The 24,331-nt window shown below is 38.5% G+C and overlaps 1 protein-coding gene across 1 annotated transcript in view; it reads left to right on the plus strand.

The window, feature by feature from the left end:
- Positions 1 to 627: 627 nt before the first annotated feature.
- The window catches only part of LUZP2 (leucine zipper protein 2), an 89,564-nt gene continuing 65,860 nt past the window's right edge, over positions 628 to 24,331 (plus strand). Inside the window, exons 1-2 of the mRNA XM_058807354.1 lie at positions 628 to 713; positions 6,396 to 6,795. Coding sequence (XP_058663337.1) covers positions 6,734 to 6,795 — 62 coding nt within the window. The 5' untranslated portion in view covers positions 628 to 713; positions 6,396 to 6,733. The remainder of the gene's footprint in view (positions 714 to 6,395; positions 6,796 to 24,331) is intronic.

Below are 24,331 nucleotides of genomic sequence, written 5' to 3' on the forward strand. Positions count from 1 at the left end.
TTGAAAAGATCAGCGCTTTTATATTCCAGCCTTCACTAGCTAATAAAAAGCTGAAAGATTATATAAAAAATTCTTCATAAACTGATAAGTCCCTCAATAGATTTCATAGTGTAGCCAGGGTAAAGATTTGAAATATCATGGTCTGCCCTAGACTAATAACAAATCTCAGCTGAAATAATGTTTGGAGTGAGCTAATCTTTCCATCACACCTGTTCTGTTATGGGTGAAAATCACCAGCCAATAAAGTCTCTGTATAGCATCAATACATGCTGATAATCCTTTCATACTCCAGAAATGGTAAATAAGCCCTCTCTTCAATTCTTATCCCTTTATTGGGTTATAGTAGAGGCGGCCTTTGAGTCATGGGGTGAAATGTGTATTGTCAATCCTAAGATATGTATAATTGTTAATCCTATTTGAACATGTTTCTGTAATTAAAAGAAAAGGGGGAAATATAGGTGGCCTTTGAGTCACAGTAAAATATATGTATTGTGTAAGTGGCCTTGCCCCAATCCTAGTTGTTCTTGATGGGCTGCAGCTGTGATGTCCTTAATTGGGCAGCAGCTGTGGCTAGTGAAGATAACTGGGATAAAAGGGGGTGGGTTGGCTGGTCAGGGAGAGCCTGGAAGGAGCCTTGACTAAGGAGCAGCAATGAGCAGAGGAAGTAGTCCATGCTGTGAAGATCTGTAGCCATAGGAAACCATCAAGAGAAGGTATGGGACTCTAGAAATCTAATAAAAACAGTATGGGACTCCAGAAATATAAATACTAACAATTGGTGACCCCAATGTGATGGCAGAGATAAGGCAGCCAAGAGCTGTAAAAGAATATGGCCTTTGAGTCAAGGAGCTGTGTGTGTTGTACGTGGTTTTTGAGTCATGGGGAAATGTATGTATTGTACTTGAATATCTGTAAATAAAAGAAAAGGGGGAAATATAGTACTTCAATATCTGTATATGGGCTTTGCCCTGATAAGCCCCGGCTGTTCTTGATGGGCTGCAGCTGTAGCCAGTGAAGATAACTTTAATAAAAGGGAGTGGGCTTGGCCAGTCAGGGAGAGCCTGGGAGGAGCCCTGACTAAGAAGGAGCTGCATGCAGAAAAAGGAGTCCATGCTGTGAAGATCTGCAGCCATAAGAAAACACTGAGGAGGTATGGGACTCTAGAAATATGATAACAATGGTATAGGACTCCAGAAATATAATAACAACATTGGGTAATAGTAAATACAAATATATTGCTCCATACTTTGATTTGCTTTACCTTGATAATGGACTTATCCTTTGGCAAGCCACAAACCAGAAATTGATATTGCTGAGAAAAAAGAAATTAATATTGATGACAATTTAGCTATAAACTTGAGAATTCAAAAGGAATACAAAAAGTACGTTGTTTGGTTTTGAGGCTGAAGTAACATGGTAACTGTAACTGCTGCTTTATATAGAGACCAAAACATTCCATTATGCCTTCAACATAGATGGAATATAAGTCTAGATGAGCAAAAATGTGTCAGAGCAGATTTGCAGATAATGTGATGGTCTAAATAATTCTTCTTTATAGGAAATTATTTTATGTTATGCTTTTGTTTTGGGGTTATTTTTCCTATTTTCCCTAATTTTTATTCCAGTTTTCTTCATATAGGACAGCCTTGCACTGGTATCTTGGCTACAAAATATGATCCCTTTTTGAAGTAGGCCTGTTAGGTTGCCAGTCTTTCAACAGTTTATTGTAAAATATGAAAAATACCCCAGATTAAATTCAGAGCTACTTACCCTACCTACTGTGAGAAAGACAAAGAATAAAATTTCAGAAAGACTGATCTAGAAGTGTCAGAAAAGCTTGGGCGTTTTTGCTATCTTTTTAGTTCAGGTGATGTAAGAAAGTGAATATAACCACAAATTCAGGTGAAAAGATAGGATCAGCTGGTTCCGAATACATGATTTTATAAATGTAAATTATGTAATAAAGTGATATAATATGTATTTATCATGTGTCTTTAGACAGACCTTTAGGAAACTCACTATTGGTGGGTTTAGCAAGGTATTATCACCTTTGAAATTCTGCTGGAATGTGTTTGGTCCCTGTTTTAAACAGAGGTGGATTAAATGTCTCAAGTGTGCTAAATGTGAAGTGCTCTATATCACAAAAAGCTATTCAATGCAGGTAGAATGAAGGCTCAGTTTTTCTAGTGAATTACACTAAAAAGCACATTTTCTAGAGGGTTTTATAGAAATGCCAGTGTACTGAGGGCTAAATCATTCTGCCTCAAGCATAGTTCAAATAAATTACTTTTCCACAGAACCTGTTGTGGTTAAATAATGGAATTTGAAAGCTGCACAGTTGTGTGTGTACATGCCATGCTCTGTGCAGTGCTTTAATGCCTGACTTCTTTGTGTGAGCTTTTTCATGATCCAGTTCCTTGCCATGACAAAAAAAGTCATATTCCCTCTCCAACCTTGTAGCCTGAGTATCTCTGTGGCCACATTTCTCTTCACACAGAAATGCAAGGCACAATTCTTCCCAGGATATTTCTGAGTTTCACATTCTCTGAACCTCAGAGGAAGGAAAGACAAAAAACAATTCTTATCTCATTTGCTGCTCCTGTGTTGCTCACAAGCAGGACTCCTTGTGGAAGATGGTTTACCTGAAGGGAATTGGTGACTGGATTCTGGGGTGAGTGTTGTCATGCACTGACCAGTTGGATCCAGGTGTGTGTGGGACTGTCACTGACAGTCACAGATGCTGTGCAGGGCAGATCCAGTTTAGATGCAATGTAATATATTATAATAAAATAATTAATTAGCCTTCTAATAAGATGGAGTCTACCTCATCATTCCTCCCGGACATCAGGGGCAAAAATATCTACTATATATCTCAGCAAAAATAGTGGTTAGAGGTTAGGTTCTCCATTGAAAAAATCCTCTTTTTCTTTTTGAAAGAAATGCAGCAATTCACCTATGCATAAGGTAACTTCATGGAGGCTGACTTCTAGCTTGTGCCCTGACAGTCCCTTGTGTTGTTGGCCATTTGAATGAAGATTCATATTTATGAATTAAAGTAATAAAAGCAGAATATTCCTGTGGAAGGAAAATGTGTTTATCTAGGGGGAAAAAACCCCAAAACCTATGTATCTAGCTGGTTATCATGGGATTTAGGTTGCATTCATTTCAGCATTCTTTTAATACTCGGAATTCCAACTCTGGTTTTGGAAAATAAGTCTCAGCCCTACCATTTTGCTATCTTGCTAACTTTACTTCTGTAAGGCCTTGAAAAATGAGCATGTGTGGGGTGGTGCCTTTGACACTTCTGAGTGTCTTTTCCTTCAGTCCTGCAGCAACCTCCACAAAGCAAGGGAGGGCTTTTCTCTTTACCTTTTTCACTGTGTTTATCCACAATAGCCTTTCACGTTTTTCAGATACCTTAAAAGCAGGCTCATGAAGTCTTCTTTTTAATTTTTTTTTTCTTTTTGCATTTATAACAGCTTTTATACTTACAAGGGCATAATTTTTCATTCTACTTTATCTAAAATAAGTAAATGGGGGAATGTCTTGGTTTAAGAGAAGTTAAGGGAGCAAACACTCCAAAATGAATTACTGTCCTGGTTTAGAGACAAGTTTAGGAAGAAAGCCATACTGGGATGAGTATTTTGTCTGAAAAATAAAAGGGTTCCAACAATCCCTTTCTGCCAATAAGAAAATAAGTACTAGTGGATGAAAGTAAAAAAAAAAAGTACAACTGCTTTATTTTCCTTTATTAAACATTGAAACTTTACCAGGAGAGTGAACCTTGTTTTTCTCATAAACAACTGACCAACCAACCAAAACACAAAACCCCTTCCAACTTGTGAAGATCAAGTTCATTTATCTCAATAGGAGGGAGGAAAAGGATGGTTTTTTGTGTCTTTAGGCAAACAGCTGGAGTACAATCAGGTCTGACAAGAACAGCGTTGAAGATTAAGTGCCCAGCCCTTAATTACAGAAATTTACCTCTAGAAGAGCTGATTTTCCTTTGGTCCCACATGCATTCACTGCTAAGCATTATCTGCACAGTGCTGCAATCGTACCTGTGTCTAGCTCAGCATTTAGGGGCGCAGTCTCTGCTTAGCCTGGCTGTGTGTATGTGTGCTTGAGTCGATTGGGGGTTCCCATGGGCCAACCTGAGTTGGGAAATCTTGCTATAAACCCTGTGTGCTGAGTTCTTGAGGTGTTTACAGGCTCAAACTGAGCTGTGGCGGTCTTTATAGGGTGTTCACTTCAGAGCAGCAGTGCTGGGAAGCATGAGAGCTTCACCACTTGTGGGATAATTCTCCCATGCAGGCCTTGAGGTGAAACCAAGAAGCAGCAGTTGTGTAGGCCTCTGTATTCCACCCCCCCCTTCCCAAAGAAAGAGGCAGAGCAGTAATAAAGTTAGAAAATTAACTTCCTCAAGTTGCAAAATTTCATAAGGTTACTTAGGATCACTCAGCATTTTTTACTTGACGCACTAGCACCTTCCTCTCTGATCTACCCTGTATGAATGCACATAAAAGTGTGAAAAACACCAATCACTTGTTTTTAGATGTTTAATAGTGATAAAATGGTTATAAAAATACAATATAATTAGAGTAATAATAATTTTGGACAATTTGGATTAGGACAATATGAGACAATAAAAACAAAGAGTCATGGACAGTCCGGGTACCTTTTCAGTGCAAAATAAGCCCGAAAAAGGACCCAAGTTAACAGAGGATTAACCCTTAAAAGCAACATCCTGTTGCATATTCATACACCTCATACATGATGCATAAATTCCATTCAAACACAGGATTCTGTCTGGGCAGTGTCAGCTTCTTCCTCTGAATCCTCACAGCATCTTCAGGGCTGAGTGAGGCAGGAAGAAGTTCATTTCTTCTGCTAATGGAGCAATAAATTCTCTTTCTCTGAAAGATTCAGGTGTCCTGTGGCTGCTACCTCACTGCGAGTTCTTTCTTTAGAAAAAGTATCTTACATAGCACAGTTTCTATTTTAACATTGTTTTAACCTAAAGCTATATTTAACACATTACTTAAGAAAATTAATATAGCATAACTTTGTAACGTAACACATACAGTATTAATTTTAATATTTGTGAAAAGCCAATCAAAAAATATGCATTTTTCACAAGTATTAGAAGTATTAGCTGCTGATACATTACTATGAAGTGCCTGGTAGGCTGGAAAGGTTGGCTCTTTCTAGAAGGAAAATGACTAGCTAACAGTTCTTTTTATGACCTTTTTACCATGCTATTATAAGTATCCATGGTAACATGACTGTTCATTCAAGCTGGTATGTAGCATCAAAATAACAATAAATAAAAGGTTTAAATTAATGTGGTTGAATAGAATGTGCTGCCAGGTGTGCTGAGAAAGATACTAGAGTTGGGACACAAAGACAGAAATTAATTATTTTGTTCCTTTTTGGCTGTGTATATCACCTTTTTATGTTTTTGTTTTACCTTCCATCATTCTTGGTTTGCTATTGGAGGATGTAGTTTATTAATTTTGTTTGCATTCACCATGTACGTATCATATTAAGGGACAACACTAATTTTAAAAAGTTTTCCATTCATTTCAAACAGCAAATTTCTGTTTTCTGTGATGGAATACAAAATTACTCTGCAATAAGCAGCTGAATGCAATGAGTAACCAGTTTAAGGAAATTTTTATTTCATGCTTGTGATGTATAATATAGTTTTTGGATGTCTTTTGTAAGGGCAGAGAAGCCCATAGGTGACCACATATCTTTCAAGTTTCTTGTAATGAATACAATTCATTCATTTGCAGACAAGTTTGTTTGATTGGGGTTTTGTGGTCTTGCAGAGAAAGATTCCTTCTGTTTAAATCTTTTACTTTCATATGATTAGCCATCAGATGGATTTGTTTTATGGTAGGCAATTGTCTACACACTGAAAACACTTTTAACCAAATTTGCTGATTTATGTAATTTACGATTAAGATTGGGAGAATACAAACTCAGGAAACAGGAGAAGGGTATTCATTTCTTTGAAGGTCTTGTCCGCTGTTTCAGGTGATGAAGGGCTTTTAGCGATGACATTGTTCTCAATCCCATTCTGGGATTTTAGCGATGACATTGTTCTCAATCCCATCCTGGAAGCTCTTTCTGCTCCTACCTCCAGCTCGACACGGGGTGAATGACACCTGACTGAATCAGCAGCTGGTGTGTTCCAGCTTTGCAGAAATGACACGAGGCTCCGTGTAGCGGTGACAGGCTGCTCTGGGGCTTGACACCCCCTTGGAACAGCTCCTGTGTTATAGTCGCATCACATCGAGACACTAACAGCAAAATACCGCTGCTGGTTTAACTGCGCCTTTCTCATTATTTTTTTTAATTTTTTTTTTTTTTTTTTTTTTCTGTTCCAGGCAGGCTTTCCCGGCCGTTCCGGTGGGATGGAGCTGCGGGCCTCCCGCCGTAATCCCTGCCGGGCCGCCCCTCAGGGGCGCGTCCTGGCGCAGCCGCCGGCGCTGGAGCGGCGGGGCGGGCTCGGGGCTGCCGCTGTGCCCTCGTACCGCTGCCGGAGCTCCATCCCCGCTGCCAGAAGAGCTCCATCCCCGCTGCCCGAGCTGCCTCCCTCCCTCCCTCCCGCCGTCTGTCTGTCCGCCCTGCCGGAGCCTGTCCGCAGCGCCCCGGGCGAGGCGAGGCTGGAGGAGACGCGGACGGAGGCGCTGTGAGAAAGAGCAGCGAGCGGAGGAGGGCCGGGATGAAATTCATCGCTGCTTGTTACGTGCTGCCTCTGTTCCCTGCTCTGGTCCTTGGCACTAGGTGAGTACCGACAGCTCCTTTCCTCACAGTGCTCCTGCTTTGTTTCCTGTCTCATGTTCAGTGCTTGGAAGATAAATAATACAGATTTCAGGTCTCGCTGGGGTGTTAAGTTTAGAGCAAAGGTCGTCTCTGATTCTTTTCTGTCTCGCTCCGGCTCTTGAGCGTCTCAAGACTGAATGTGATGCTTGTTTTTCTTGGTTTTTTTTTTTTTTTTTTTTTTTTTGTTTTTTTTTTTTTTTGCTGGTTGGTCGATTTTTGGGGTTTTTTTTTATGCTGCTGTGTAATTGACCCACAGCTTTGCGGGATGTAACAAGGCAGTGACAAATGTAAGCTTTATGTATAGAGCAGTTAAACCAGACAGGCTCTATTTCACTGTAAAGGCAAACAGGTGAAGCTGAGAATTGCTAACATTTTCCCTTCTGGAGTGCAAAACACTTGAACAATCTCATCTCAGGATTCTATATCTGAATAATGACCGGGGACTTACTTTTTTTACTGCGAGATATTGTAGTGTTATCTCAGTGCCAGTAAATGTATAAAAAGTTGTTGCAGTCTAGAATAATTCCTTTCTGTGAAAGTGAGAAAATATGAACAAAATTTATTGCAGCTATGAAATAAACCTGATCTGAGCTTGCAGTGTTCTGATAAGGTAATGTGTTGTGCTCACTTGCTCAGAGACAGTATATTGTCTGTGTTGTCAGTTCAGCAAAGAAAAGGTAAAGCTGAGACATCTTATCCCGTTGTACATCTTGATGTGCACAGATGGGAAATTAATGTTGGGTACAGAGCAGATCTATTATGATACTGCTGTTTACACTGCTCAACTTCCAGTTCCTCATCAGAAAACCAAGCTGAGATTTTGACTGTGATATTTCTCTGCCGTGTTGGGATAATAACACAGAAATAAGTGTGTAATAAATAGTAATGAGTATTTAAAGCATGGTTTTGGAGGATATACATGTGTACATTTTCCAGGAAAATGTGACTTTCTCCTTTATACTGTGTCTCCTGTAAAATGGGCATCAAAGCAACCTTTTGCAGAACCATTGCATGTTTTAAGGCATAAAACATAAGGTATTCACTGAGATGTAAAAAGAAAAGAAAAAAAAGTGTGCCTGCTACATAGTCAAGTAAGGGGCAGCAGGAGCTGCATACACAGGCAAAAAATAATTGAAAATTTCTGAACAGGAAAATGTCTGAATGCAGGAGAAATCAGGAAATTGCTTCAATTATCTAGTAACTTCCTTACTTCAGAATGGGTTTTTATTGGGACAAGGAGACAATTTTTTTTGGTAACATTTCTGGTTAGGGCTTCCACAGTGCTGGTCCATATGAGCCATGCTGATGTGCTTTGGAATATAGCCCTTGGAGGAATATATTGTGGTTCAATTCTTCTGATTTAATAAAAGGTTTAAGGAAAGTTTCACTGGCAGTCATGTGAGTTAATTTGGATTAATAATTTTATGCTCATTAAAGAGTGATGCATCCTTGGAAGAATAGTTGAAATGGAGAGGAAGCACCAAACCAGCTTTTGCAGATGCAGGTTTGTGTCTTGAATGAGCTTGTGCAGATTAATCTGTACAGAAAAGAGGTATAGAAAGTTAAAAACTGTCTGAATATTCAAGGGAGTCAAGGTATTTAGTGTAGAGCACTAAAATTGAGTCTTTATCTTTTTGAGCAAATGTTACCACTATGAGAAATGAAGCGTAGTTAATTCTGGATAGTTGTCAAAAAAACTAATAAATTCAAATCCTCCCTCAACTTTCAAAAAAATAGTTGTAAAGAATATCAAGAAGTTGAAATTGGCATGTGGATGCTAATTATGAAAATCGTAATTCTGAGGAGCGTGTATATTTTTGTAAGAGCACAATGTTGTGACCTGTGATGGTTTATGTTCTTAGGTAATGAGAGATGAAAATGATCAGTGGGAGGGAAATTCCAGTTAAAGTTCTACCCTAGTATGGTATGTGTTGCAAAGTGAGTTTTGGTACCAGATTGGTTATCCCATTACAAAGGAGGCTGAAATTTTTTCGTAGACCTGGAGATTTATGAAAGTCCTGGTCTGTTCTCTTCAGCAGTCACTTGGTTTTAAACTGGCTGTGGAGAAGTTCAGCATTTCAGCAGCACACAGAGGAAGTTTCAAACATGCAATGATGTCAACATGCCATTTTCTGGGAAGAAATTGTGCTTCAATCTCCTTCAGCACAAGGCAGTTAATGCTTGTTGCAAACCCATGCCTCATTAGTTGGTTGGACCCAACAAGGCAGGATTGCAGGACTGGTTTTTCTTGCAAAAAATCAGAGTGCAGTATCTTTCCATGTGAAATTGCTTAGCTTAGGCAAAATATTAACTTTTCAGGACAGAGTTTTCCATCATGAGGATTTATTTTCGTTAAAGTTTGTACTCTGTCTCATGCATTGGTACTGAAATGAGTGAGCACAGTGCATCTTGCAGAGGTGGACAGCTCATGGGTTTTTGTTCCTTGTCAGGCAGTGATGCCATCCTTTTTGCACCATGTTATGGTGATTGTTGTGAAAGATCTCCCATGTCTTCAAGCCTCATTGCAAACAAATATGAATTAATGAGTTAAGCGATGTTAAGGCAACCTGTAATCTTTTCTTACTTGATAACACTTAAGAAGAGGAAAGTACACAGCTATCACCATTATTTCATCATTGTGTGTAACTTCTAAACTTGGTCTAAAATCATACACATCAGTCAAATTGCCATAAGATTACAGAAAGTTCATGATTTTGAAATGAATTATCTTTTCTGCATTATCTAAACTGGATTTTGATATGGCTTTGAGATACAATGATAAGTCTTAATCATACTTCTGGTCGGTTGTGGTGCCTAAGAGGTCCTAAGATTGAATTGAATTTGTCTGTCCAGTTAAACATGTATGTTTTGATGGAGTAAGCAAAAATTACTGCTCTAAAATCAGTCTCTCAAAATGCAAAGAGGAACTTTTTTAAAGATTATTTTAGCTTGGTAAAAAATAGGAAATTGGCGTTTTCTTGTCCACTTTTACATTTCTTCTGACATTTCACTTTTGGCACATTTAATGTGATAGACGTTATAAATTGATTTTTTTTCAAATGATGCTGAAGACAACAGAGGATTTCATGTGACATCAGAAATGAGTTTCACTGTGAGTTCAGGGAGTAGACACAGTGCACAGTAAGCTCAGGCTGTTATTCTGTGGCCACTTGCTTGCTTTTGTGGCCCCAAATACCTGGATAGTCTGACTGGAATGCTGCTTGTAGAAGTGAATCTTACGTGAGGGCGGTTGTTGGGGTCAGTAATGATGGTCCAGATGATCTAGTGAGACCTCCCTACTTTTAGCTAAAAGGACAGCTTTCTGAATATTATTTGAACATTACTATTGAAATGCTGTATACCAAATTTTTTTTTGTCTGAACAACAAAATAAAATTCTTTAGAAGAAGGCTGATGTGAAACAGAGCTTTCCTCTTTTTTTTTTTTTTCTTGTGACAGTGCATTCCTTTCTGTCCACATATGAAATATGACAAAGATGCAAGACACTGAATAGTTTGATTGCAGTAGAATGCTTCATAGCAGAGAACAGGACCATAAGCACAACAAGATGCACTTCAATAGCAATTGTAATCTTTCTACTGCAGCAACTCATTTAATGAATGCAAAACAACAGGGCTGTAAAAGGCAGAATTTTTTAATTGTGGAGAAGTAGCTGGTGGTAGTTTTTTTCTAAAAGTGCAGTTAGTTGTCAGTCTTACTGCAGTGGTGTTACAAAGCAATCTAATACAATGGCTTAAGAATAATGCATCTAATGTAATAGAATGGCTTAAGAATAATGCATCTTCTGGTTTTTGTAGCGGGGTAAAAGTAGTGTGCTCATTTCAAGCTGATTAATGAATGTACAGGTGTTGATCTGGTATATGTCTACTGTTGGAAGTGATAAAAAAATGATGAATTTCCTAATTAAGCTTGAGAATGGTTAAGCTTTCCTTGGATGTAGTTTTTAGGTCAGCTATTTTCTTTACGTTTGTTGGGTTTGGTAATTATTTTTAAGGGACTTGAAAATAATTTTTCCCTCCTTTCAGATAAAGGTGTGTCAATACCTCAGCTGTCTGATGTTACTGTTCTGGCATGGAAAGTTGAAAATCTGAAGATTAATTCTGCACAGTGGTGGTAGGCTACTTATTTAGGAGAAAATGACATACTGTATTTTGCTGTAGGTTCTTAACATGCTTTCTGAATTCTTTCAGAAATGCTTTCAGGGGTAATAAAAATAAATTTTCTTCTGTGGCGAGTTCACAATTTTGTTGTCTAAATTTTCTGGGCCCTAAAAGATTTCTGATTTCTATCAGTGGATGATGATGCTTGTTTGGTTGATGGCTTGTAAGGATTTATATTTGAGGTACAGATGTAGTGTTTAGGATGTGACTTGTGGTTGTACTATAGCTGTAAACCATGTGCTTTTGTTTTAGGCTGTGTTTAAGTATAATGGGTGCTTAAACCAGTGGTGCAACTCCATAATTTCATGGAATGTGTTTGGCTTGATGGCTTTATTTTGATGGCTTATAAGAAAGTGCCTAACACAGCAAACTAGAAGCTGCTTGCAGCCTGCTGCCAAAGGAGCAGAGAGAAATGCATTGGCAATATTGATGGTGCTCCATATATCTAAGATCATGAGCTCAAACTGAAAATCCAAAAGAAAGTCTGTTTGGCCAGAAAAACTAAAAAAAAAAAAAGAAAAAACAGAAAAAGAAATCTTCTGTGATGTTGGCATTCTGCTTGTTATGCTATGTATAATGCATTTCTGCCCAAGAGACTTGCCATGGAGTTACTTTTGACATTTTACTGTGTTCTTAGTGTTAAGAAAAATTAGAATGCTGACACTTTCCTGTGTCTCATTTATTACTTCAGAGTCAGGACAGAAGATAAGGACGTCCTAACCTAAATTGTAATCCCTTTTTCAGTGAGATGGTGAGCTCAATATTATTTTCTCTATTTAATAGAAAACTGTTCACAGACAGTATACTCTGCAGACAGAGAAACCTCATTTATGCCACTTGTCAAAGCAGTGTTTCTTCCCATTGTCTAGTTTGGCACAATGGGTGTGCTGTCTGTCTTGTAAGGGTCAGAGTGTAAATATTCTCTGTTTGGAAGTCAAGTGATATGCTTGTTGGAAAGCAGAAGAGAATTTTCATGCCATCCTTCAGTATTAATATTCTGCAAAGGTTTCAGATGTGTGTTGTTATATTTGCTGTTTCAAACGCATTGGAGGGCAAGTACCTTTTAGAAATACTGAAGAATAAATATGACATTTCATCAAATAGCATTTTTTATGTGCTTCTGTGATTCTTTTACACTTTCTTTACTTGCTCATCTTCCCCTTTACATAATTCCAGTATTTTCTTAATGTTTACTTTTACTGGTTTTTATCTTGGCAATATTTTTTGTAGTGTTCCCTCTTTTTCTGCTGTATTTTTAGATACAATAATTCAGTCAATCATTAGAGAAATCAGCATGGGAATCTTACAAGCTGAAGAAATAGGTGTGTACAGAAGTTGAGATCTTACTTGTTGATACTGATTAATAATTTATATGGAAAAAAGTAGAGAAGTGTCAAAAAATTCTGGTGTATTTTGTCTTCATGTGCTGTCTTAAGAAGAAAAGACTCATTTGCTGCCAGCTAGTATACATTACCCAAAATGCTGGTTTTTCCAGCCATTGACATAGTCTTGTTGTTATTTTTGAATGGTCACATTTAGTCAATTTGTGGTCAGTTTCCTTGCAGGAAACAGGAAGGTTTTCTTTGCATTTGTTAACTATGGAAGTGGAAGAACAGAGTAAACCTGCTTTGGACAGATTGAAGCACTTAGAAAGCAGAGCATGTATTTGCTGAGTCACATGTAATTGCAGAAGTGAAACCTTTCCCTTGTAGTTGGAGATGGAACTGCAGGAGAGTATCTTTCTATGCCTCCATTTAAAAGTCTTCCAGGCCACCACACTTCTATCCATGACCCAAATGTCTGCCCTTGCTTTGACAGCATCAAAACACCTCCTGTGCAACAACAGGGAAACAGGGATTTATGGAAACAGGGCCCAGGCTCTGTAATTGTAAAATCACACATAAAGAAATCATCAGTAGGTTTTATGGTGTTTATATAACTTATTTTGGTGGAGGGAAGGGAGGCAAATTACCTGGTGTACCTGGTTAAACAAAGTAGTTTATTCATGCTTTGTTGTTTAATGCTCCGTAGTTGATGCAGTTCTTCAGGTGATTTGTGTTTTTGTTGGTATGAAAGACCACAGAAGTACGAGCTGTGACTTTGTACCTCAGAATTGCTTGGTGAACCAAGAGCAGCAATAAACCCAGCAATTACACTATGCTCAGCATGTATGCATCATCCTCATCATGTTGGGATGACTTTCCAGCCATGTGTTTGTTTCAGGCTAGTCTGTGGCAATAAACATGGGGAAAAAAACTGAGATTTTACTGAAATGTGGAAGAGAAAAGAAGAAAACTATGTGGAGGAATTGAGCTGACAAGACTGAAAAGCAGCAGCAGCTGTGCTCTGGTAGCATTAGATTGTTAAGAAAGTTTCTTCCTCCTGAGGCAGTGTAATGAAATGAGTGCTTGATGTGCAAAGAGAGACTGTCTCTCTTGAAAATGGAGAAATAAAATCAATTTTTATACTGCTTCACTTAGATTTTTTTATTAAGAAGTATTTTTCAGGATGGGGTGGAACTCAGCAGGAGTGCAATATGTTTAGGTGTTCAGCAGCTGAACCTTTGAGATGCTGTCCTGAAATGAATCAGTTGATAATTAATTGTTGTTTTCAGTGCCAAAGTTTCCAAAGTAGCCACTGTATTTGTACTAATTATCAATGGCTGGCATAGTCCCTCAGTCCTGCTGTACTTGTACCCCTCTGCTCTATGAAGAGTTCAGAAGCTCATGTTATCTCCTTGTCTGAAAATAGATACTGTTGTTTCTTTGTTGGTCTTGATTTGTTTTCTTCCCCCTTCTGTGAAGGGAGCCAACATTTGCCGAGGGACCTGATATTTTTGAGGGGCGTAATATCTGTAATCTGCAATGGATTTTCTTTTAAGTGTGCTGAAAGAGTCCAATTTGATGACTTCTGAATTTCAGAAGGAGGCAGCCGGTTAACTGCACTAACCTTTTGAAACTCTGAGACAAGAGCTATATTCTTTGACACTTAGACTGTTCTTTAGGTGCTGAATGGCAGGGGGGGGGATACCGAATGGCTGTGATTGTTAGGAATCCATCCTGACCTCTTTTGGAAGGTTTGGCCTTGCAGCTGTCTTCATGTTGCCCTCAGCTGAGGAATAAGATGATTTGGCTCAGTGCAAAGGGTGAGGCTTGGGTAATCAATCTGTAACCATGGTGCCTGGGTGACTGGGGGAAGTGAGGGAGGGTCGGAACCCATTACAGCATTGCTGCTTTCCTTCTCTTTCCTTAGGCATATTTCATGTTGCAATTAGTGCAGCCTGTGCAATTTAATTTGGTGACAAATCAGTCTCAAGTTCCACTTTCTGTGAGGTCACTGCATTCACGTATAAATGTTTAGGAATATATGGATACATATGCGTTCATATGTGAAAAAAAACATTGTCCTCAAGTGCATAGATAGTAAATAGAGACTCATCTGCTTTTTTGTTTACTTTTAAAGCTCATCTGCTTTTTTGTTTGCTTGTAAAACCACTCTCTGCTCTTCAGTTCACAGGTGTGCTGTATTTGGCTCAGGAAAGTTCACGAAAGCAGACATTTAATTTAATTTAATGTATTTAATTTACTCTGTTCCCATTTCAAACATCCTAGTTCTTTCCCTAATTTTTACTTAGATGGAGTAAATACTTTGGCACAAGGGCAGACTCTTATCTGTTCCTGGAAGAGCAGATTACAGAAAGAATTAAAATGCTGTAAAAATTAAATAGTGAGAGCAGTTTTAAAGAAATAATAGTCAGTCCATTTGACTCAGAAAAAAACCTTGCATTTCTATCTGTTTTAATATCATAGTGTGTAGTGTTGCCAGTTGCATATGTACCAAAACTGGCAAAATTTAAATAGCCTCTGAAAAGAGCTAGGAAGATATATAGGACATGTATAGCAGAACTAGGGGTTTAAGGAATATCTGTTTCCTTTGTATGAGGTGACTGCTGCATCACTGGCCTGTAAAACATAATTGTAACTGTCTAAGCCATTCCCATCAAACAGGGGATGTACAGAAGTGGATACTGCAGTCAGGTTTAAATATTTTAGTGTTCACTCACATGGTCTGTTTCTTTGTTGTTAAATCTTGCTGGTAATGTCACATGTTAAAATGGTACTTTTAAATGTAGTGGGAAACTCTTCCCAAAACCATTCAGTAATTACAGAAGTGGAAGTTTTTAGCATGCTAGATTAAACCTGCTGATTACTCACTAAAGTTTTATTAATAAATTACACAATTGGCGTGGAAATTGGTATGTTACTGCCTGTCCTACTACATAAGCACATGGGAGTGTGTTGAGATGGAAAGAAGGGAAGGGTGCTTATTTCCAAGGACTAGAATAAGGATGTTTGTCCTGGAAAAGTGCTGCCTTGCCTCTGCATGGCCCCTTTCTCCAGCAGCCTCTTTTTCTTTCCCACAGTGTGTTGAAACACACACATTTTGCCATCTTTTGGGATTCTACACAAGGTCATGGGAGTTTGCCTTGAGAATAATAAGTGGCTTGGCAGGATTACACTAAAGTAAAGTAAAACTTGAATAACAGCCTGTAGCTTTAAAACAATTATTTGATTACCTTCAGTAATTACTCAATAAATCACCCATTTGATCCCTTCGTAGTCATTGTAACATCCACTGAGTTCATGAATCCCCACTGATGACAGAACAATGTCCTAGCATCTTCCTAGCATGTGTGAAAAGAGAATAAGAAATGGGCATTCAGTATAGCAACACCTGAATGAAGACAACACTCAGGTTTTTTTAAAAGATCTAATTCTTCTCTTATTTAAATACAAGAGAGTTACAGACTTTTTTTAAATTCAGCTTTTGCTATTTAGCTCTAATTTCTCTAAGATAGAAAATCTCAGAGTTAAAGCTTCTTGTGTGAAAGTTGGCTTTTTAATTCTTTTAAAATTTGCTTCATATTTAGATCCTTGAAGATACATTGAGTGAATTCTAGTTTTTTTTTTCTTTGTAGCCTTTATATTTTTTTAATGCACATCAGATTTACTACTCACTTTAAAGCTCGTAGAACAACAGTAACTGTGGCATGCATAATATACAGATCTGTCTTTTTTTGGTCAACAGGTTTCTTGTTTTACAACCAGCTAGCATATTTACTTGAGTTCTGTGGGGGAAGGTCATACATCTTGTTTATTTCATTATGGGGAAATAAGGAGAAAGGGGACATTCTTGATACAAGATTTTGTCACTTGTGTTATGGAAATACAGGCTTTGCCCTCTTCCCATTTTACTTTTAGTGTTTGGTGTTCTCAGGGATACTGTTCTTAAGCAGTTTTATAACTTTTTGTGTAAGGAGTACAAGAATTGACTGTCCCCACTTTATGGCATCCCACCGCCAAACACGCAAGAGCTCCCAGGTATACAAACCTATCTAACTTACCTTCCTTTTATATTTCTCTGAGAGTCATCATATCCTGGGAAGTAAAAGGCATTGTTCTTCCAAGTTTGTGAAATTTCTTTTTATTTTCTGAATGATGATTATGAGAATTTAGTGCTTAATGGGTACTTTAATTTTGCCCTTAATGGGTACTGAATGGGTGTTATAGTAGTTGCAAGACACCTAGTGTGCACCTGTAGCACCTCCAGTTCATTTATTAATTTAACATTTTAAGCCTCTGTTTTAGAAGTTTTGTTTTTCTTCAGATTTCTGTTCAGAGTGGTTCATAGGATATTGCTAGGCCTCTGCATAATATGAGGAGGGGAAATACCAGCACTCATCAAATTAGTACTGTGAAATACAAAGCTGTGTTTCGTGTCGGGTACAAACAGGTGACGTGTATTTGTGAGTGCGAAATGTGTGGAGACTGACAATGGGAGGGCTGTGAATTCTAATAATAACTGAGGAGAATAAAGCATGGAAAAAGGCCTTTGAACCTATCTTTTGTTTGCAATTAACCCTGGTTGATTTAGGAGCATTAAAGTGTTAAAGATGTTGCTTTTTGCTTGCAGTTAATCCATAAAGAGCTCTGCAATAATAACCTTTTGAAGTATAATTTTAGAATATTACTTATATCCTTGATACTATAGCTTTGGAATATATATAAAGGAAATATGCTTATCTCATGCCTTATTGAAGCAGAGAAAAACAGCTTGAGAAAGGAAGATGAACATCACCTCAAGGATTTATGGTTTCAACCGAGGGAAGCTGGACATCACTGTCATGAGATTTAGAGTCTCTGCAATTAAAAGGTGGACCCACATCTGGGGAGCTGGACCCCACCAGATGGGATTTGTGTTTCTTCTTTCGGAAACTGGACCGTCACCATCTGGGGATACTCCTTTGAGATACATCCTGAGAAGAACTAAATCACAATAGTGTATAGAATTCTGATGTAAAAATAGGGAATAGAAACTGCTGATGAGTAAAAATTGGAAATAGAAACTGCTAAAAAAGCTGATGAGTGCCCCTGTAAATACCTGTAACCATCAATTATTGGTGTGCAGTTGGAGGGAAAATTTCCCCCGCCGTACCCAGCACTGTATTGCTCATACTTTACAGTATTAAATAATAAATTGCTTGCTGCTTGAATATTGGCCTAGTCAGGCTTCTTATTCATAACAGTACTGAGCTTAATCATGTGCCTTCTAATATGCTAAAGTGAAGAATGCAGCCATGGCAAGGCTCTATTTCCATTTCTCTTCGAATTCAACAGGCAAGGCAAAAAAATGGTTTGTACCTGTAAGTAATTGGGCATTGAATGTCAATAGGAAGAGTTGCACATCACACCTGAAGGATGTTTCTGTTGAATATTGAATGTGGATATTTAATGTTGAGGTTGTGGCAGAATCTGTGACACCAAGAAAAGAAGAAAATGCTGCCCATACAAGGCCCAGTGTCTGAGGTCAGTGCCCTATGGTGGGCACCAGCTTGGAGAAGGAGCCATCCCTGTTTCAAGGAGAAAACCCAATATGCTGAAAAAGGCTACAGATGCAATTGGCAAGCTTCTCCATATAGCCTGTATAATTTCCCAGCAACAGTATAGATTCAGACCTGTGAAATTGCTACAGAGGTGTCAAGTACAGGGGGGAAAATATAGCAGAGCAGTACTAGTACTAGTACTTGTGCTATGCATTTAACCTGCACAGCATTCATGGAGTAATGAGGACAGGTAAGGCTTTTAAAAAAGTTCACCTTTTAAACTCAGGACTTTGACAATTTTTAAGCCACCCACTCCTCTGGTTAGTTTTAATCCCAGCAGTCAGAAAGGATGTATTGCCAGGTTCAGCTGCTATTGAAATTGTGTGTGTGGAGCAGTGTGCATTAAATGGTCTCTACAGCAAGCAAGTGGAAAAGAGCAGCACCATGAATTGGGAATTTTCAGGCTGCTGTCATACAGAAGAGTATCTCAGACCTATTTTGTCAGGGTTTTAATTAGGAGCGTTTTGTTTTTGGACTTTGTGTATGGTTAGCAGTCTTTGATGTCAGTAGATTAACTTTGGCTATAATAAGTGTAGTGTATATAACTGGCTGTTTTTTCTAATGAGTGTAATAATTCATTCTCTTATTAAGATCATGACATTGGATCGTGTCTCTCCAATGGAAATAAGGGAAAGACAAAATATGTAATTTTTTTCCCACTTCTGTAAATTCTAATGTCATATCATAGCTATTTCTCATCTCTTTCTAAGTGAAAGTCCGGTCAGTAGTTAAATTTGGCTTGAAAAAAAAATTAAGGGAAAATGTATTTGTATATTCTTGGATAGCATGACATTAAATCATTATATGATTTAATTTTATAATAGTAACTATACAGTCCAGTAGAACTTTATAGGTACTATTTAAAGGACTACGTGAATCAGACTTCCTTGCTGCGTTCCATTTCAGTATGGACTTACATGGTACTGCATACCACACTTGTTACATCTACACCTACTTTGTCAGAAAGATACCCAGCTAATAGCTGGGCAGGGGATTGACTATAAAATTGAAGTCTAATTGAGGTAAGACTTCAAGTTAAAAATGAATGGCCAAGAAAAAATATTTGATTGTTGTTTCAATTTTTTTTTAATAGAATATTCAGCATAGCTGAATAATGTGTTATTTTTACTTGGAGTCTTAAAAGGGTGTGCCTAAATTTATTGCAACAATGTATGTTATTCACTAATAAGAAATAGATTTGTTTTCTCTTCAGAAATTGCATTTCCAATTTAGAAAACAATTCTTTTTACCAATTGGAATGAATACTCATGTTTTAAAACAGTGTGGGTGGCTTTTCTACCCTGATCAAAATATTGAAGTATATCTAGCATGAGTAGACAAAGATGGGTGTCCAGTGAATTAGGAAATAGAAAACAATTAAAGCTGGCACAGATTATTTCTATAGCTTTAAAATGCTCACATTTATTTTTCTAAATAATCTGTTGGATACAGATATATTGGATCATCTAAAAGGATTGTACTATACTGATTATCAGGACCACTGTCAAAACAAACAGCAAACCTGATTTTACTGCTCTTCATGCCTCTGTGAAACTTCTCTTCTTGTACCTTTAGCAGACAGGACTGTTACTGCATAAGCAGGTGGAAGTGATAGAAATTTGGAGTGTACAGGACTCAGTGTGGAGGCTGAGCATTGCTGTTGTTGTTGTGGAAGTGGACATTGCTGCAGATCCCAAGAGATCTGAGGCAGGAGAGTTCCCTTGTTCATTGTTACAGGAAATGCTGGAGTGTATTTTATAATTCCCTTTAAGAAATTTATTTCATGTATTTTTAAGAGACTAAAAAGTTTTATTTTAATTTTTATAAATTCATCACTAGTTAAGCAGAATCTTAACCAACTCTATTGAAAGGGCTCATAATATCCCTGAACAGAAGTGCAGGCAGGAGCAGCGTTATGTGTGGACAAACACGTGAGAACCACAGAGAGAGGCAACCAGCAGGTTTTGAAAAGACAATTCATATTGTCATTAAACAAAATGATTAATCATAAAACATCAGTTAGATGTTTAATTTCTTTTCTTTGGCCTAGCTTTGAATAGTCAATGTGGAATTCAGCAGAGAGTAAGAGGATTTGTAGAAACTGAATTACTGTCCTTCTGTTCTTTTAATGTCTTGTAAACCATAATTCCAGAATCACAGTTTGTAACAAGCTGTTTGTACAGTCATTAGGTGACTTACAAATTTAATATGCTGTAGTTGAGATCAATTTAATTAGAAGTTTTTTCTAGAGGTGTTTCAATGCAGACTTTTAGTTTTGTTTGTTTCTTCTCCTGGCGTTATTGAATAGAAATGCCGTAAGATGTGCAGTGGGACGTGGTGCAGTTGCCATCGGAGAGGTGTGTTGGGATGATTTACGTGGCTGGAGTCCTGCTGTGGATGGCTGCAAGCCCTTCAGACAAGCAAGGAGAGGCTCTGTGCGTGAGGGAGTGCTTTGAGTGCGTGGATTGTAGGAGTGAGCCTCTGTGAGGATCAGTGGGAATGCTAGCAGGGCAGATTGGGAGTGTGTGATGGGCCATCCAGCCAGGATGAAGAGGGAGATGAACTATTCTGTGAGTAGCTGGCTAACGTTCCGTGCTTCCTGGCCATTTTTCTTTTGGGAGACTGACTTGCCAAGTGCCTGCTGGAAATGCAGCACATCACGGAGAAGGTGGTCTGGGAGGTCCCTGGGGTGTGTGGAGGGGAACTTCTGGGCTGAGCTGGCAAGTGAGCCTGCTGGGGTGGTGCCTCGCTAGACCTCCTGTTGACAGAAAGAGAAGGGAGGGTGGGAGGTGTGGTGCTTGGGCACAGTGCCCCTGAAATGATGGCTTTTGAGTTGTGGGGAGGTAAGGAAGGGTGTCAGCTAAATATCTGTCTTGGACTTCAGTGTTGGGGTACCTGTTGCCAACTTCTGGGACTCAGGCTGGGCCTTCCCAGGGGGCTCCCCTCTTGAGGGAGACTCTCCTGGAGGGGTCTTGTGTCAGGAAAGAGAGACCCATGGATCCTTTCAGTCTTCAGGTTCTTGTTTATTGTTATCTTACCTGGAGTTTTGCATGCTGTCCACACCAGGCTCTCTATTATAAAGGACCACAGTGAAATAGAAGTGACTTCCTGCACAGCTGATGCTGTTGAGAGAACAGACTACTTTCAGTATTCTGCCTGAACAGTGTAAATTCTGTATTACTGTGTCAAGCAAGTATTTGGAGAGTATAAGAATAAGATTAATGTGGCAATATTTAGCAATGACTCTTCATGAAGTACAAAAATAAAAAGTGTGAAAGTTATGGCATTGTCGGTTTCAGGGAGGAAAAAATTCATAAACTCTTTAAAGTCAATATTGCAAAGGATTTTTTTCATTTATTAATGAGCATATTAAGCAAAATGACATTATTGCAAGTCATTACATAACATTATTAATCATTACAAATGTAAATGAATTGGTCAGAGAAATGCTGAATTAGAGACATTCACCTTGGATATTTTGTTTATTATTTCAAAACAGGAAACAAGTGGTGTTTAAAATTCAGCATGCTCTTGAGATTCTTGACAAAAGAAATCAACAAATGAAGCTTTAAGTACTTCGTAAGACTGAAAATATGGAGTATGTGTACTGTGGAGCACAGTAGTTTGCTGAATGTTCATACTTAGAAAAGTGATTTAATGCAAAGTAAAAGCAAAACTCCAATCTCCTCAAACTTCAAATAATTTAATATGTTTTAATTGCTGAATTCCCGCTTAGTGTCAAGTTGTATTCACAAATCTTCACTTTATGAGATCTCAGCTAATCACAGAATTCTTAGGATTGGAAAGAACCTCTGGATGATGAAAGAACCTCATCTAGTCCGACCCACGCTCCAAGGCAGGCTCACCTGGCTCAGGAGTGCACCCAGGTGGGTTCTGAACATTTTCAGGGAGGAGACGCCGCAGCTTCCCTGGGCAGCTGTTCCAGTGCTCTGTTAGCTTCAGCATAAAGCTCTTCCTCGTGCTGGGGTGAAACTTGCTGTGTTTCAGTTTATGTCCCGTCCCTGGGCACCACTACAGAGAGGCTGGCACCGTCCTCTTGGCAGCTGACCTTGAGGTATTTGTTAATATCATTAATAAATAGCATTAATGAGATGCCCTCTCAGTCTCCTCTAGTTTAAATAGGCCCAGCTCCACAGCCCTCATCACCTCTGTGGCCTCTGCTGCATCCTCTCCAAACCTCCCTGTCTTTCTTGTACTGAGCAGCACACAGTACTCGAGATGCTAAAGCTTATTAGCAATCTGATTCATATCAATATGCAAAATCCCTTTTTTACTCTGACTGTTGCTCTTGGGGCAGAAATTTTCTAGCTATAAATTTTATTAACTTAGAGTATAGGTAAATGTTAAGGTTCACTTTTTACTTCCTGTAAGTAGATGTGAATGAGAGAAAATAAGTTTGAAAGCTTGATGTACAAACACTTTCTTTTGCTTTTTCCCTTTTCTCCTCAATGAGCAATTAAAAATTTATAATTTTCAGTTAGGTGGAGCAAACAGAGCAACATACTGGTCATGGATCTGTACCCCTACAGAAAAGCATTCAACCAGCTTATCTAGAAGCTGCAGCCAGTTTTGGGTCTGGAAAATAGCCAGGATTTTGTGATTTAGTCTGAGGTGAAACACCAATTCAAGCAATTGTAGTTCATAAACTATGAAGGAGGGAGGAAAGAATTACCACAAACACAAAAATACACAAAAACCAACCCAAAGGCAAAAAATCCCATCAAACTCAAGCAGAGGAATTAATAAAAGCTGGGTTTTTCTGGCTTGAAGTATTATGATGCCAATTAAATTTCCCTGTCAATTTTAAGATATAAACTTATTTTTCAAGTGCAGTATTAAAAATATTATGGTCTGGCTGGTGGTTTGAAGCACTTCATCTTTTGGAAAGGCCTCTTTTCTATACCTAAGTGTTTTTCCAACCCAGAACACGTCAGATTTCATGACTGTACTGATTGTAGCATATCAAACTTGGGATCACATATATTTCTTCATGCTTACTAAATGGGTTTTTGATTGCATGTACATGTATTGTATTCCAGCTCTTTATGTCTGTGGTTCATTTTACTGGTAATTATATTTCTTGGCCCATAAGGAGAGTCTTCAGTGTGTTAGTGAGTTTTCTGGTAATAGAAAGTTGCTGCTGAGAAGGATGTACTGATGGAAGAAAACATTGGGACAATACCATGAGGTCCTCCCTACTTGTGGAATTTCTTGTGCTTGGGTTTTTGTTTCCTGTATGAGGGTGGGTTAGTGAACAGTGGATGTTTCAAAGTAAACCATGTGCACATGATTGCCTGGCAAACCTCTCTGTCCCTGTTTTGGGGACCAAGGCCTTCAGACTGTGTGGCTAAATACAGGCACTCAAAATATCCAAGAATAGGAGACCTTTTAGCAGAATTATTTTAGGTCTGTGCAGTAGCTGCACAGGTTTTATCTTTGCCTACCTTTAAATTTAGTGAAGCAAGGGTTGTTGGAAGAGAACTGGGCACTGATGGCCTGTCTCATGATTGAACAAGAGAAGCCCTGTTAGTTATTTCTGGAGGAAGGTGGAGGAGTAGGAATATCTTGGAACTTGTGTCACATATGGAGTAAGATTGTGCAGCTATAAGGAAATACCTTCTCAGTAACACAAAAAAGAAAACCCAGCCTGCTTGTCTGCTTTGCACATGTTAAATGTTTTTTCTGGTGTTTATTCTGATGGAGGCTCCTAGGGGTTGCAGGACTTGTGCTCTGTGCTTTAATAAATCACATTGCATCCTGGTGCTAACAATGCTTCATAGAGAAGTGACAGTGCTGTGCATTCAAATGACTCTCCAGTACACAGGAAAGTGAATATCCCTGAAGTGGCCAAGGAAAGGGCAGAGGAATCCATACAGTCTGCCTATTCAACGCTGCTCTGTAGGAAAGAATGAATAATGCTAGAATTTGGCATGATCAACTGGGTCCCTAAATGATGTGCTAATTAGGGAAGCAGACAAAACAAGAGCTGTGGAAGCAAAATGTAAGTTTAAGCAAAAACATGAGTTGGTATGAATGGGAGGTTTTTCCCTTTAAAGAAGTCTGCACTGGGCTTATATAGCATTTAGTTTTTTAAAACCTGTTATTCCTTGGCAGGCATTCTCCAAGGAAGAGATAATCTGCTATTTCATCAGTTAGAATGAGAAATCTGTGTGGTGTGATTAATAAACATGAACCTGCAATTAAGTAAAAGAGAAAGAGGTTTGCATGGTGAAATAAAATAGGAAATAAATGGTCCTTTGCTCATTTTTGCTCTTCCAGATCTCAGTGGAATTGTCCTTAAGTACAGGGATCTACATCTCTTAATTGTACCTGCAATTATAGACATGAAGTAC

This window comes from Ammospiza caudacuta, chromosome 6, assembly GCF_027887145.1.
Source record: "Ammospiza caudacuta isolate bAmmCau1 chromosome 6, bAmmCau1.pri, whole genome shotgun sequence".
Classification (NCBI taxonomy): Eukaryota; Metazoa; Chordata; class Aves; order Passeriformes; family Passerellidae; genus Ammospiza; species Ammospiza caudacuta.